The 13319-nt window shown below is 52.4% G+C and overlaps 1 protein-coding gene and 1 pseudogene across 1 annotated transcript; one reads left to right on the forward strand and one right to left on the reverse strand.

Moving 5' to 3' along the window:
• Positions 1–11305, reverse strand: LOC142456741 (arpin-like). Its single transcript, XM_075557975.1, has 6 exons — positions 11116–11305; positions 9501–9576; positions 6657–6789; positions 2775–2981; positions 2013–2176; positions 1–740 (listed from the first exon to the last, which is right to left on the reverse strand). Exons 1-6 carry the CDS (start codon positions 11205–11207, stop codon positions 732–734), a joined length of 681 nt encoding a protein of 226 aa, XP_075414090.1. The 5' UTR covers positions 11208–11305; the 3' UTR covers positions 1–731.
• Positions 11206–13319, forward strand: part of LOC142457234 (AP-2 complex subunit beta pseudogene) — a 25684-nt pseudogene continuing 23570 nt past the window's right edge.

The raw sequence follows: 13319 nt of genomic DNA on the forward strand, positions 1-13319 counted from the left end.
TTCTTTTCTGAAAATTTACTTGTTTATTAAAAAGTTCCCAAGGTACAAAACAACAACAGAAGTGTTTTCAAAAACGCAGCCTGGCAGAGTGAGTCTGAGAGATGGGGAGTGAGAGTGCACACTGTTGGCCTCGCAGAGAACAGCATTCACCAGGAACCAGCCCAGGAAGGAAGCAGCAGACAGGAAACTCGGAGGGGGCACAGGATCAGTGGAAGGAACAGGGACAGGGACAAGGAGGCTGGGAGCAGGAGAGCAGAGGCTGCAATGCAGAGTGTGGGGCTTGGGACGGTGTGGGTGTGTGGAAAGAAAGCAGGAAGAATCGCAGGCACAGAGAAAAGTGCCCCCTGGAAACTTCCCCCTCCATTCTGACCAATGGATGCTCCCCAACTCTGCACCAAGACCAAGCCAGTTCATCTCAGACTGCCCCAGACTTGTCTACCACCTGTCTCTCAAAATAAGTTCCAGATCATGGGCCAGGATGGAAAAGGTCTAAGAAGACTAGATTCTCACCCAGGGAGGGTCCTTCCCTGAGCCACTGTATGCCCCCACACCCACGAGAGGAGCTTATCCAAAGGGTGTTCCAAGATGGGGGTAGGAAGGATCAGGTAAGGCTGATTCAGGTGGATTGCTCTTTGTCTTCAGCTCCAGAGTGGAAGTGGGTGGAAGAACCTCTCAACAGCGCCACAGCAGGTTCTGGTGGGGCCCTGGAGGCCTGCTGTCCTCCATGAACTTCAGGCATCCTGGGGAAACCCAAGGGGGCAGAGACACAAAGAGAGAGCTCTTAGTAAAAGCATGTTAGTGAGTCTTTGGGTAAACAGCTTCTCTTCCTTAGGCTCGCCCTGGAGCCAGGCCGGCAGCTCTCAGTGATTTTGCAGTCCAGATCCCCCGTCCCAAGACAAAAGAGAATCCAGACTCTCGATTCTATCTGGCCTTGCTTTCTCTGTCACCCCCAAATAAATAAATAGATAGATAGATAGATAAAAAGCATCTTTATCACCTAGATAAATGGCTCATTTTCCTGTTGGGAAACATTTTTGTTTTTACTGTTCAAATTGGGGCCTTTGATAGCGATTCAAATCTTTGAGTGAAATACAGTTTAGGAAAACAACCCAACTGTGAAGAGCCTGCAGCCTGATGCTAAACCAGGAGGCTGACCCAGGGGGAAAAACTAGTGAGGAGCAACCCAGTCACTTCCCAGCTACTTCAAACAAGAAGCCAATCACTCATGCGCCTGCACCACGGCCCGGCCTGACCCGGCCCGGCTAATGCAATCACTTGCAGTGGAAATGCTTGAGAGATTTACTGGCCTTTGCAGGCTCTCCTCAGTACCCCTTTCTTCCAATCCTCCTGGTTTCCTTACATCTTTGGGGCATACATGCAGACAGACCCAGCTCGGAAAGGTTCCAGGTCAAACTGTCTCCCCTGCGACATCTATTTTTGGGGCTGCAACCTGCCTTTCCTGTTCTTATGTTAATGAGAAAATCCAACGTAGGGTGGATCCTAAACCCAATCACTTCTGAGTTACGAAAGTAGCCACAGCGGCACTCATGCAAAGACATGCCAAGGGACACGGACAGCGGTCAATGGACGCTGCGCACTAAGAGATTCACAGAAGGGTCTACCTGCCAGGCCCGGTTTGGATGCAGAGCCTCCAAAGGGGAGCACATTCACATCTGCTCTTGAAGCCATTCGCGGATGGGGCTTCTGTTCGGGCAGCACCAGATACTGAGACGGAGGGTGTGCCCCCGGAACCTTGTAGGAATGTTTCTGGTGCGTGGATGTAGGGTGCCCTGGAGTCCATTGTGACTCAGCAACGCCACAAGCAGCGGAACGGGGACACTGCCCGTCCAGGTCCCCCTCACCGTGGCTGTCAGGCTTGGGCTCACCCCTCAGAATTCCATGAGGAGGTTTTCACGACCGATAAACGAGCTGCTGTCCTCCCCTCGTCCCACAACACTACCCGAAGAGAGGAGCACTCCAAGGCCAGGTCCACAGCCGTCTCCCGGACCTACCCACTCCTCGTCCTCTGCGCCGTCTCCCTGCTCGCGGGCCTCCGCAGTGGCCCCTTCTGAAGACTTCTGGGCCATGATGTTGTCTGTCCAGGAAGTGCCTGTCTTTCCATCCCCAGCAAAATTACATCTGGTCACGGTTCCTGCCTCCAGTTTGGCTAATGACTCTGAAAGAAGAAGAGAAGCTGAATGGCCTTCTGCCTTGCGTGGGAAACACTGCGGGGAAGGGGAGGGCTTCGTCTGGGGTGGGGGGTCCTGTGGGACTCGATTCAGCCTTTGTCCTCTGTACTGTCTCAGCCAGGGTGTGGTGAGGGAGTCTCTGAGTGGTTCTCAGCCTTCCTAATGCCGCGACCCTTTTGTACAGTTCATGTTGTGGGGACCCCCCTAACCAGAAAATTATTTTCATTGCTACTTCATATCTGTCATTTTGCTACTGTTATAAATTGGACAACCCCTGTGAAAGGGTCATTTGAACCCCAAAGGGGTCACGACCCACAGGTTGAGAACCACTGCACTAGATTACTAGGCTATAAGGCTGCTCACAAGAACCATGGGCTTGGACAACACTCTGGAATCCAGGGCATCCAGGCCAAGACCCCAAAGGCATGTGTCCAGGAATTTTAAAATAAATATCAAGTGACTTGGGGCCCACCGAGACTGGACTAGCCAGTGGCCATGAGCTCCGAGGAAAGGCTCAGGAAGGGGACCAGGAGTCCTCAACTCCCACACAAGAAGTTATGTCAGCAGGAAGGCTGTACTGCTCACCCAGGAAGGGGCCATCTCCCCGCGTTTTCAGCCGTAACCCGGCCCCCAGCTCGAGCTCCATCACTTCCATCTGTGCCTCGGGCATCCAGAAGGCCACGGTCTGGTCTGGGGTGAGGCTCGCCGTCAGTGCCAGCAGCTCTGGCTTATTGACCAGCTCCTTCAGCGCCTCGGGGGTGAGCCTGTCCGTGTCCCCCTTGGCTTCTACCTCTGCAGATAGACAGCATTGGATGGGTTATTATCGATTCACTTACAGAAACAAAAACACACACTCACTGCCATCGAATTAAGCTTGGCTCAAAGCTACCCTGCAGGACAGGGGAGACCTGCTCCTGTGGCTTCCTGGGGCTGTGAATCTTACAAGAGCAGAAAGCCTCAGTTTTCTCCTTCGGAGTGACTGGTGGGTTTGAACTGCTGGACTTGTGGTTAAGTAGCCCAAGGCATAATCCACTATGTCACCAAGACTCCTGAAGTTCTTACAAAGGGCTTATGTTTATCTTTTCTTTCTTCTTTTTTTCCCCTTTACGTTTCTTTTGATTTCTGTTCCTGAGAATATGAGGGTAAGTCAAAAAGCATGGCTAGAAAGTCATAGAAAATGTTCTTCAAGAGAAACATCAAATCGCGAAGCTACCGTTTTCTCAGTATGTCGTCCACACTTAGGTCCACCCTCTTCGGAAGGTGGCGCTTCCATCTCCCAGACATTCTGCATTCTCTGATTTACACCAGGGCAAAATGGCAGCTTTGGCCTTCTTGGGGTCTCAAATCATTCTTCTTTGAAATATCCTTTTGAGTTTGGGAAACAAAAGGACGCCTGAAGGGGCCAGACCAGGGGTAGGGCCATGGGTAGATGGGGTAAGGCACCCCAATGAGATTTTCACAAGCCATTCTGCTACCCTCAAAGACGGAGCAGCTGCACAGCTGATGGGTAAAATTACCCCTTGGTCCAACTTCCTTGGCCTTTTCCTCACCACTGTGGTTTTCAATTTTCTGAAATCCTCCTCAAAATAAGTTCCGCAATCACCAGGTCTGAGAAAATCTACCAATATGACCTCTTTGGAATCCAAAAATTTCGGCACTAGAACTTCTCAGCTGATCTCTCTGCCTTCATTTCACTGGCCCCGCAGCTCCCTCAGAAGCCACCGTTTCGATTGGCGCACGCCGCTCGCTCGGGACTGGACTGGCAGCGGCAAGGCTCGTCCTCAGGAGCTTCAGCTTTGTTGGAAAGATCAGCCCTTCGAGCCAGCCCATCTTCATGCAGTGCTTTTAGAAACCGTTCAACCCAAAGCTTGATCACTTACCACTGAAAACGCCGAGCCAGTGAGAGCTCAACTCCAAGAGCTACCTTAACAATGGTCATCCTATAGTCTTCGACCAGTGTCTGCTCTTCGGACGCTGTTTCTTCATTCACCGGGTTGACTGTCTTCCCTCTTGGGGTTCATTTCGTAAATTTTTCCAGCATTCCTCAAAATTCTTGGTGCTTCTAAAAACTATTGTTTTACGTAGGACAGCCTATCTATGTTACGAAGCTTCGGTGATTTTAGAAGATGTTCATCTAAGTTTTGCTAAAAATCTTATATTAGCCCTGACCTCAAAATGGTTTTTCCTGACATAGAAGTATGCCTTTTGCTGAAGGTACCTCACGAAACTAAGACGATATTACTACGAGAACTTATCTGCCACCAGTCATCAGTCATTGCTCGTATGAACTGGAACCCCAACCAGCAATTCAGTGACATTGATTACATTCTTCAAGTTGTGGCGCCATGCCCGGCCTCCTTTTCCCCAAGTGTCCCTTCTGCATCACCATAAACTCACTGCCCGCCCCCATGCTTCTTGTCTAATCCACAAGAGTAGCTGTTGTCAATTTAATACCCTATAGATCAGCAGTTCTCAACTTGTGGGTCGCGACCCCCTGGGGGTCGAATGACCCTTTCACAGGGGTATCCCAATTATAACAGTAGCAAAATTACATTTTTCCATAATTATGAAGTAGCAATGAAAACATGGCTGGAGGTCACCTCAACATGAGGAACTGTATGAAAGGGTCATGGCAGTAGGAAGGTTGTGAACCACTGATCTAGATTGATCTTGACTGATCAGACTGCTCAAAACAGTCTTCACTAAAAAACTTTCGGGGATACCTATGTTTGGTTTCAGGTTTCAAGATGATCTCAGGGCCCTGGGCTCAGGGGTTCATCTAGCCTCCATGGCTCCAGAAAGTCTGGAGTCCCTGAGAATTTGAACTTCTGATCCATATAATCCCTGTTTAGATCAGGATTCCTGTAGTGTCTTTGAGGAATCAGCTGTTCGGTAATGGTCGCTGTGCACGCTCCAGTTCTGGTCTCATGGCAAAGGGGGCAGTTGTTCATGGAGTTAGCCAGCTACCCCTTCCATTCCTCCTCCTATGCCCGACTCTCCTCCTCCCTCTGCTACTCCCACAGAGCGTCTTTTGTGACTGAGTGCTCTAGATGCCTTGCCTCAGTCACCCCTCACAGACTGCACAGCAGGCCTGTGGGTACTCATGAATCTGAGCTTAGAGAAAATTACTTCATTGCCCTGCGCCTGAAAAGGAGGGAGAAAATGTGCCTGTTTGACAGGACTGACAGCAGCTGTAAACGAAATGAGGCCTGTAAAGCATGTGTCAGCACAGTATCTTCCTGACCAGTAAATCTCAGTGAGGGTTACTCCATCTTTAAGATTCCCATGTTACAGATGAGAAAACCTGTGCTCAGAGAAGTTAAGTTACTGCTCTAAGATCACACAACGAGTCAGTCTCCAAACTCACTACAGAATTCTGCCTTCCTCCTGAAACAATGGAGGCCAGGCAGGGATCTCTCCAGATCCTGAGTCTTACTGCTTTGGGGAGAGGTAGGGAGGATCTGCTGAAGCAGGAACAAACTTTAGTGGTCTCCAGATGCTCTACGGATCCCCTCTTACTGGAAGCTTCTCCTGACTTACATGGTTACAAGGGCGGAAGAACCCCAAAGCAGCAGGTCAGGCAGCAGGCTGCTGGCTCGCAGGGTTTTGGGGGTTGTTGTTATTGTTAGGTGTTCTCGAGCCGGCTCCGACTCACAGTGACCTTATGTACCATAGAACGGAACGCGGCCCCGTCCTGGACCAGCCTCACAATAGCTGCTAAGGTTGAGCCCATTGTTGCTGCCACTGTGTTAATTCATCTCACTGAGGGTCTTCTTTTTCACTGACACCACTTTACCAAGTACGATACTCTCCTCTTGGGGCTATTGTCTCCTCATAACATGTCCAAAGTACACAAGATAAAAGTCTAGACATCGTCCCTTCTACAGAGCATCCTGGTTTTACTTCTTTCAAGACAATTTGATTTGTTCTTCTGGAAGTCCATGGTATAGTCAATATGTTTGCCAATGCCATGATTCAAAATGGAAGCTAACAAATCCCAAAATCGGCAAGTCAGATGAAAGGCTGCTGGCTCAAGTCCCCAGACCAGGAGGTCAGAGGATGACAAATCAGATACAGGATCAAGAAAGGGTAGGCTTTGCCAAAACATCTACAGCTGTTGGATGCAGGCCATTCCCACAAGGGAATAAATGCCTCTTCCAATGGATTGACCACTCACATCAGATCACAAAATGGAGACTGTTTACTTAGTGTTTATCAAACCACTAAGAAGCATGACCTAAACAGATGGACACAACCAGTTAAGAGTCCAGAGCCAGGTCATGGGTGGTCTTGTAGCCTGTAGGAGAAGATGGAAGGGAAATAGAAAGCTAGACAGGACCCTGGTCCCAAGGTAGCTTCAAGGCTAACCATCCTGGGAAGATATTATCTAGGGGCTGAGAGGTTCAGGGGCCAAGGAAGAACGCCCTGTGGGAGGGCCCTGAGGGAGAAGGGTGGAAGGATACCTACTGTATGATGACATGAGGAAGCCCGTGTTCACCTTCTTTGTAGCGCTGAAGTTGGGTTCAAGTTCATTTCCCTTGGGGTCAAATTTGCGGCGGTGGATGCTGCTGGGCTGGACATACAACACGTAGTAGCGTTCCTGTGGTCCGGCAGAGAGAGAATGAGGAGGCTGCCATCACTGTGCTCACCTCAACACACAACTCCCCTGGGCTCTGGGCGTGGCCCTCCTCAACCTCACCTTAACCCTCAAGTCCCACCTCAGCTCTAAAAAATATTCAAGCTGGGCTGATGTCCCCCATTCAAATATTCATTCATTTATTCATTCATGTGTTCAGTAGAGCACACAATGAGCCCTGGTGGTGTAGTGGGTTGCATGTTGGGCTGCTGACCACAAGGTCAGCGGTTCGAAATCACCAGCCACTCTATAGGAGAAAGTGGAGGCTTTCTACTCCTGGAAGCAGTTACACTCTCTGAAACTCACAGGGGGCAGTTTTACTCTGTCCTACAGGCCTGGTATGAGTCAGAATCTACTAGATGGCTGCGAGTTGAGGTTTAGAGGTCCATAGTAGGGTGGGCACAAGGCCTGCACATGACCAGGATAGAAAGTACATGCAAAAATCCATGAGCCAAGCACAAAGCATGAAGCACCCCGAACACCATAAAGCAGAAGTGGATACAGCCAACGTGTCATGGGAAAGGTACTGAGAAAGACCTTGGGCCCAGTGGCCCCTCTGCCTCTTCCAACAGATTCATGACCTGGAACAAATCACTCCCAGCCTCCCAAGCTCCAGGATCCTCTGCGAGCCAGGGGTGAAGTGATGGCTACCCTTAGGAATGCTGCAAGGCTTCAATGGGATCCTGGGGAGGAGCAAGCACGGTGTTAAGCGGGAAGCGAACCCTAGCTGCTATTTGCCGGCTAGTCTAACAAGAAAAGGCCAACGCATGATGCCAGCAGACTGATGAAGAGATGCCCACTTCCTGGGAGAGCTGAGGAAGGTGAAGTCTCAGAGAGCAGAGAGACCTGCAAGTGCAGAGGTAAGGGACTAGAATAGATATTAAACACAAGACAGGTACACAGAAATCTAGAGTCCCACCTACAGTGGAGCGCCTTGAGCCACTTGGCCAAGACCTGGGGAAGCCGAGGCTAGGAAGGCAAGCGTGATCAGTTGGAGGCAGATCCCCAGTTGGCATTGGGAGCTTATCTGGTAAATAAGAAGGAATCCTTCGGAGCAGCAAAGACCCCAGAGGGTCTCTCAGGAAACAAGTTGGCAACAGGGCAGGAATGAGCTTTGGAGCGAGGGGCAGTCAGAAGGGGTAGGTCGGAGAGCCCATCACGACGGACTGGCGTTCCTGAGGATCTAGCCGAGGTGAGTGGATATGGATGAGGGAGGTCAGGAATGGCCAAGGGAGGAGCTCGACCTGACTGGACATTGCTTTTTTAGCTCTAGCTTCACCAAGAAACTTGGAGGAAGCAAGTTTGGAGCGGGCTGAGGAGAGCACCCTGCCTGCCTGGGCACAAGTCAGCCCTAGCAGAAGTTCGGCCTCAGCATGGGCGTGCACATGGACTCTCCTGAGAAGGTTGGCTCAGGACTCCAGATTGGCAATGGCCAGGAAGGGCGAAGCAAAGCATTTCTTGGCATCAAAGTAGTGGGGGGCTGGGAGGGGGGGGCGTTCTCATGGGGTAGAGAGAAAGGCTCTGGGTAGCACCATTGGCCACCTTGACAGGGTGCTACTATCAACGAGTCACCTTGTCAACATATCCGGGTCATGCCATGGGGTGGCGCGGACACTCAGAACAAGCAGCATCCGCTGGAGGCAGCCGTTCAGTTGGCGCTCTGGGTTGGGATTCTATTTGGCAGACAGGCAGGGATCCTTTGGCGCAGCAATGAGCGACAGCAAAGAGATGGCTGTGTAAGATGTCACCTTGGACATGTGGAGAGCAACAGTGGCAGGGGCTCCAAGGAGATGGGAAGTCACTAACTGTCAACAACGGAGAGGTCACATGAAGCGTGGAAATAAAAGCCCAGAAAACAGCAGCCCTCTCCCATAGTCCCTGCCACCAATGTGCACCCAGTGGAGATCCAGGTCCACACAGGTGACCTGCTTTGTAAACGCCCAACATTCTTAGATGCCCAGTCACAAACAGCAATGAAAAAAGATGAGTCGGTGCCAAGAGCCGCCCTGCTTCTATAGAGCTGCAAACAACAAACGTAGCGGTACATTTATGATAACCCACTCCCAAGGGCTGGCATGCGCACAACTGCCCAGGATCAGAGCTGGTACCCAGGAGGGGTGAGGTCGTTGGTTGCCCTCTCTGACCTTGCCTGCTACTTTGAGGCAGTGGGAAGTACCAGGCCAGAGGGAAGGGATCTGGGCCCTAGACTCTAAGAACAAAGAGCCAGCCACCCATCCTGCCTTCCTCCCCTCCTCTACTCCATGCCCAGCAAGGCTCCTGGCCCCATTCCTTTCATAAGTCACCCCTGCAGGCCCTCCTCAGGGCATCCACAAGCTGAGTCCTGAAGCATCCACCTCACCCCTTCCTGCTTTCAGGCTCCCAATCTCAGCCCAATCACACTATCTGGGTCCAGGGCCTGGTCTGTTTTCTGAGCTACGACCCGGGCCTTTCCTCCTGGCCACACACTGCCCAGCATGGCCTGAATGGATCCCTTCCCATCTTCAGCCACATTTGGTTGGTGTTGGTATTGGGACACATCTCCCAACAACCCGTGCACCACTCAGTGAAGAAGCTGCATCCCTCCCCAGTCCTCGGCACTGGCAGAGCCTGGAGCAGGGAGTGACTTCTGGAAGGACTAAAGCCAGCGCCGAGCTGCCACCCCAGAAGCAGCGCACCTTCCTGCCGTGGGTATCCAAGATGCTGTGCCGTGACACATCCACCAGCTCTCCCTCCAGCAGGACCCCGTTGCCCCTGAGACAAGAGGAAGAGAAGGGATGGGTCAGCTCTGCCAGAAAATAGCCCCCTTCCAGTGTGATGGCCCAAGATCCGCGAAGCAAGATCCTGACCTGTGGGGGTGGGGGGATGGGGGGCGGTGGGAGGGGTGGATTTTATTATCCCAGAGTGGGTGTGCAAGTGAGGGCACTACCAGAGGGCAGTGCTGTTGAGACCAAGCAATGGGCCCCCCTGCAGAGCCCAGAACTCAGTCTTACATACAATAGGCAGAGAACACATTCAGCACTCCCCACTGCTCCTCAGGTGACAAAGACCGTGGGCACGAAGGGTTTTTGTAAACTATCAAAACGTTTACTACATATAAAGGATGTTGCCTTTTTATTAACCGAAAAACAATTTTGGGCGGGGGGGGGGGTGTTTCTAAAGGGCTATCTATGATCATCCCTTCTCATTGACTTTAAAGCCGTGCATATATTTCTGTTGTCATTCACATCACATAGGGGACGACCTAATGACTCAGGGCCATCAAGTTTGACCCCTAGTGACCCTCTCGAACAGGACAGAACTGCCCCCTGTGGGTTTCCCAGACTGTCAATGTCTTCAGGAGTGGAAAGCCTCAACTTTCCCCCGAGCAGTCGGTGGTTTTGAACTCTGACCTTGGGTTAGCAGCATACTACGCCAGCAGTGCTCCTCAACAACCTAACACGGAAGTGGTTGGTGGAGCTGGAGAAACGGGGATGCGGGGACTTAGGATTTTCCTGACCAGACTGAGATGGCAGGGTGGCCCGTGAGATCAGCTGAACCCGAGGTTTTCTGGTTCCACTCTGCATAAAATCAGAACCGGAGGCTCCCTCTTTGGGAATGCAGAAATGGGAGAGAGGCTGACAAGGTGTGTGGGGTGGGGGGAGGAAATCACGATTGGAAAACAACTCTTATTTTGTCACAACCACCACATACAAAACAGGAGGTAGCATTTGGGTTTCAGGCAGTCTTGGTGGCACAATGGTTAAGGCACTTGGCTGCTAAAAGAAAACAGGGGCCCACCGGCTGTTCCAAAGGAAAAGGCTGGGCAGCCTGCTTCCTGAAGACTGACAGCGTCAGGACGCACGGGGCGGTTCTACTCCGTGATCCCAGGTCGCTGTGCGCTGGATCGGCTCCCGGCAGGGGTGTGAGTGGCGTGTCAGTTTGACTGGAAGGGCTCCTTTGCTTTTAGGATCTGGATATCCGCCGGGGCGGGCTCTCCTGCACCCAACTCTGCCCTGGACTCGCCAACTCCCACCAGCACCCCAAGGGCGCGGTCCTTTCTAGAGGGGGTGGGCACCCGTGCAAAGGCCCGCGCTGGAGGAGGGACAGAGGTCGGGACAGGTCCGAGCCCGCGGGCAAGCCGGCCTGTGGCCCTGCGCATCTTTGTCTCAGGGGGTGCAGCTCGGGCTGCGGGGCGCGGGCCCGAGAGGGCAATCTGGGCACCCCAATCTTCCCTTCCTCCGTGCCACCCGCAGCCTGGGGAGTTGGGGTGGCGGAGTTGGGGTGGCTCCCAGAGGCGGCGGCGGGGCCTACCCCTGGTGGGCGCCGGGGTCCCAGGCGGCGGGCAGCCGCGCGCTCCGCACCGCCTTGTGCCGGAGGGCGCCGTCCTGGTAGATGCGGCTCATGGCCGCGCCGGGAGGCCCGAGGCGCGAGCCGGCTCCCGGGAGCAGAGGCGCGGGGCGGAGAGTGGCGGAGACGCGCCGGGCCGGGGCTGCGGGTCCGGGAAGGGCGCGGCTCCGCTCGGGCGCGCTCGGGCGGGATTTAAAGGAGCCTAGCCCCATTCCCGCCGGCCCGGCGCGCTGGGAGCGGGCTTCCTGCGCGACGCCCATCGCGGGTTAGGGACCTGCGTCCGCGGGCTCAGGGTACTTTCCCTCCTTCCCTGCGAGGGGAGGGAGGCCCTTGTCCCAACACGCGCACAAAGGAGATATGTAGGAGGATGGGTTTGGGGGGAGCAGGAATGGGGAAGAGGGGGACAGCCCTCAGGAATGACGCTATGCCGACCTGTGCCCTCTCGTGGTCCCACAGTGGCTGAGGAAGGGGCTCCAGAGCTCTGGGACAAATAACTCTGAGCCTGGGAACCTGAGCAAGGATTGGATGCAGCTGTGTGCGCTTGGACGGACTCCTCAACCTCTCTGCGCCCACGCTCCTTCTTCTGTAAAAGGGGGTTGGATGAGTTTACCACTGCCCATCCCTTCCTGTGCTGGCACAGTGGCCCTCAGGTTGAGGCAGAGAGAAGGCAGAATCTTTTTTCAAACCTGTCCTGGGAGTGAGCCCAGGAGTGTGTGGGGCTATTCAGGGAGACCTTGTTCTGGCCGAAGGGCTCTTTCAAAGGGAGGTAGCCAGACAGTGTGAGAGCGCTGTGTGCCCTCCCCCTCTCACCTCAGGGTTTCCGTGGGCCCCAGACAACAGCCATCCTCCCCCTCCCCCCAAATAAATATCCTTGTAGTTAGACAAAGATCTTGGTGTCTTATTGACAATGTGGAGGCATTTGCGTAGATCAGAACATTGGGACATGGGTAACATTGTAAAGCACTGTCATTCCAGAACATCTATTGTGCTCATGTGGAACCTGTAGCCAGGGACAGTTGTTGGACCAGAACAAGGGGAGACCGTGTGATTTCAATTCACCAAAGAAAGGTCAAGACATTGGGAGGTTTGATGAGATAGTGAATATACAACAGATGATTTGCTCTGTAAACCTTCACCTACTTCACACTGAAAAGTTCAATTAAAAAGAAAACCAGGAAAGGTGTATGCCAGGGGTGTACATTTCACCATACTCACTCTGTTTGCTGAAGAGATAGCATGTGAAGCTAGACCATGTGCAGAAGACTATGGCATCGGGATTGGAGGAAGACTCACTAGCAAGCTGTGATTTGAAGGTGACACAATCTTGTTGAAAGCAAAAAGGACTTGATGAAGATCAGAGAGGACAGCCTTCAATATGAATGATGTTTCAATTTAAAGAAAACAAGGAGCCCTGGGTGGCCTAATGGTTACAAGTTCGTCTGCTAACTGCAAGGTCAGTAGTTTGAAACCATCAGCCACTCCGCAGGAGAAAGATGGGGCTTTCTACTCCTGTACAGAGTTACAGTCTCAGAAGCCCACAGGGACTGCTCTACCCTGCCCTGTCGGGTTGCTATGAGTCAGCACCAACTGGAGTTGTGGTTGTTGTTGTAAAGAAAAGAAGATTCCTTCCTGGACCAATAAACAACATCATGATAAATGGAGAAGAGACTGAAGTTGTCCAGGATTGCATTTTCCTGGGATTCACAATCGAGGTCTGCGAAAGTCAGGAAACCCAATCACGTATTGCATTGGGGAAATCTGCTCCTCAAAGCATGAAAAAGCAAAAATGCCATGTTGAAGATTAAGGTGCGTCTGCCCTGTTAGATTTCTGGGTTGGTTTACCTTGGCTCTTCTCAACGCTGAAAGAATTCATGGGGCAGAAGCACTTTCATAATCCGAGTTACTTTTAGGAGGGAAAGGGGAGTTTCAGGTATTACAGTCTCAAAGGGTACCCACTATCTCTGGAAAGCATGCAAAGCTGAGAGGAGGTTGTGCAAGATTTCCCCACTGAAGAAGGCCACTTCCGGAGAGCGCTAAAACCCACGTGAAACCAGTGTCAGAAGCAGCGAGTGGAACCAGAGCGTGGTGCCAGCAGAGCAGAACCACCAAGAGACACACAGCTGGCCCTGCTGCTATCCCCTCCTACATTCCTTGAGGGGGCGTGGTTG

Source organism: Tenrec ecaudatus, chromosome 9, assembly GCF_050624435.1.
Source record: "Tenrec ecaudatus isolate mTenEca1 chromosome 9, mTenEca1.hap1, whole genome shotgun sequence".
Lineage (NCBI taxonomy): Eukaryota > Metazoa > Chordata > Mammalia > Afrosoricida > Tenrecidae > Tenrec > Tenrec ecaudatus.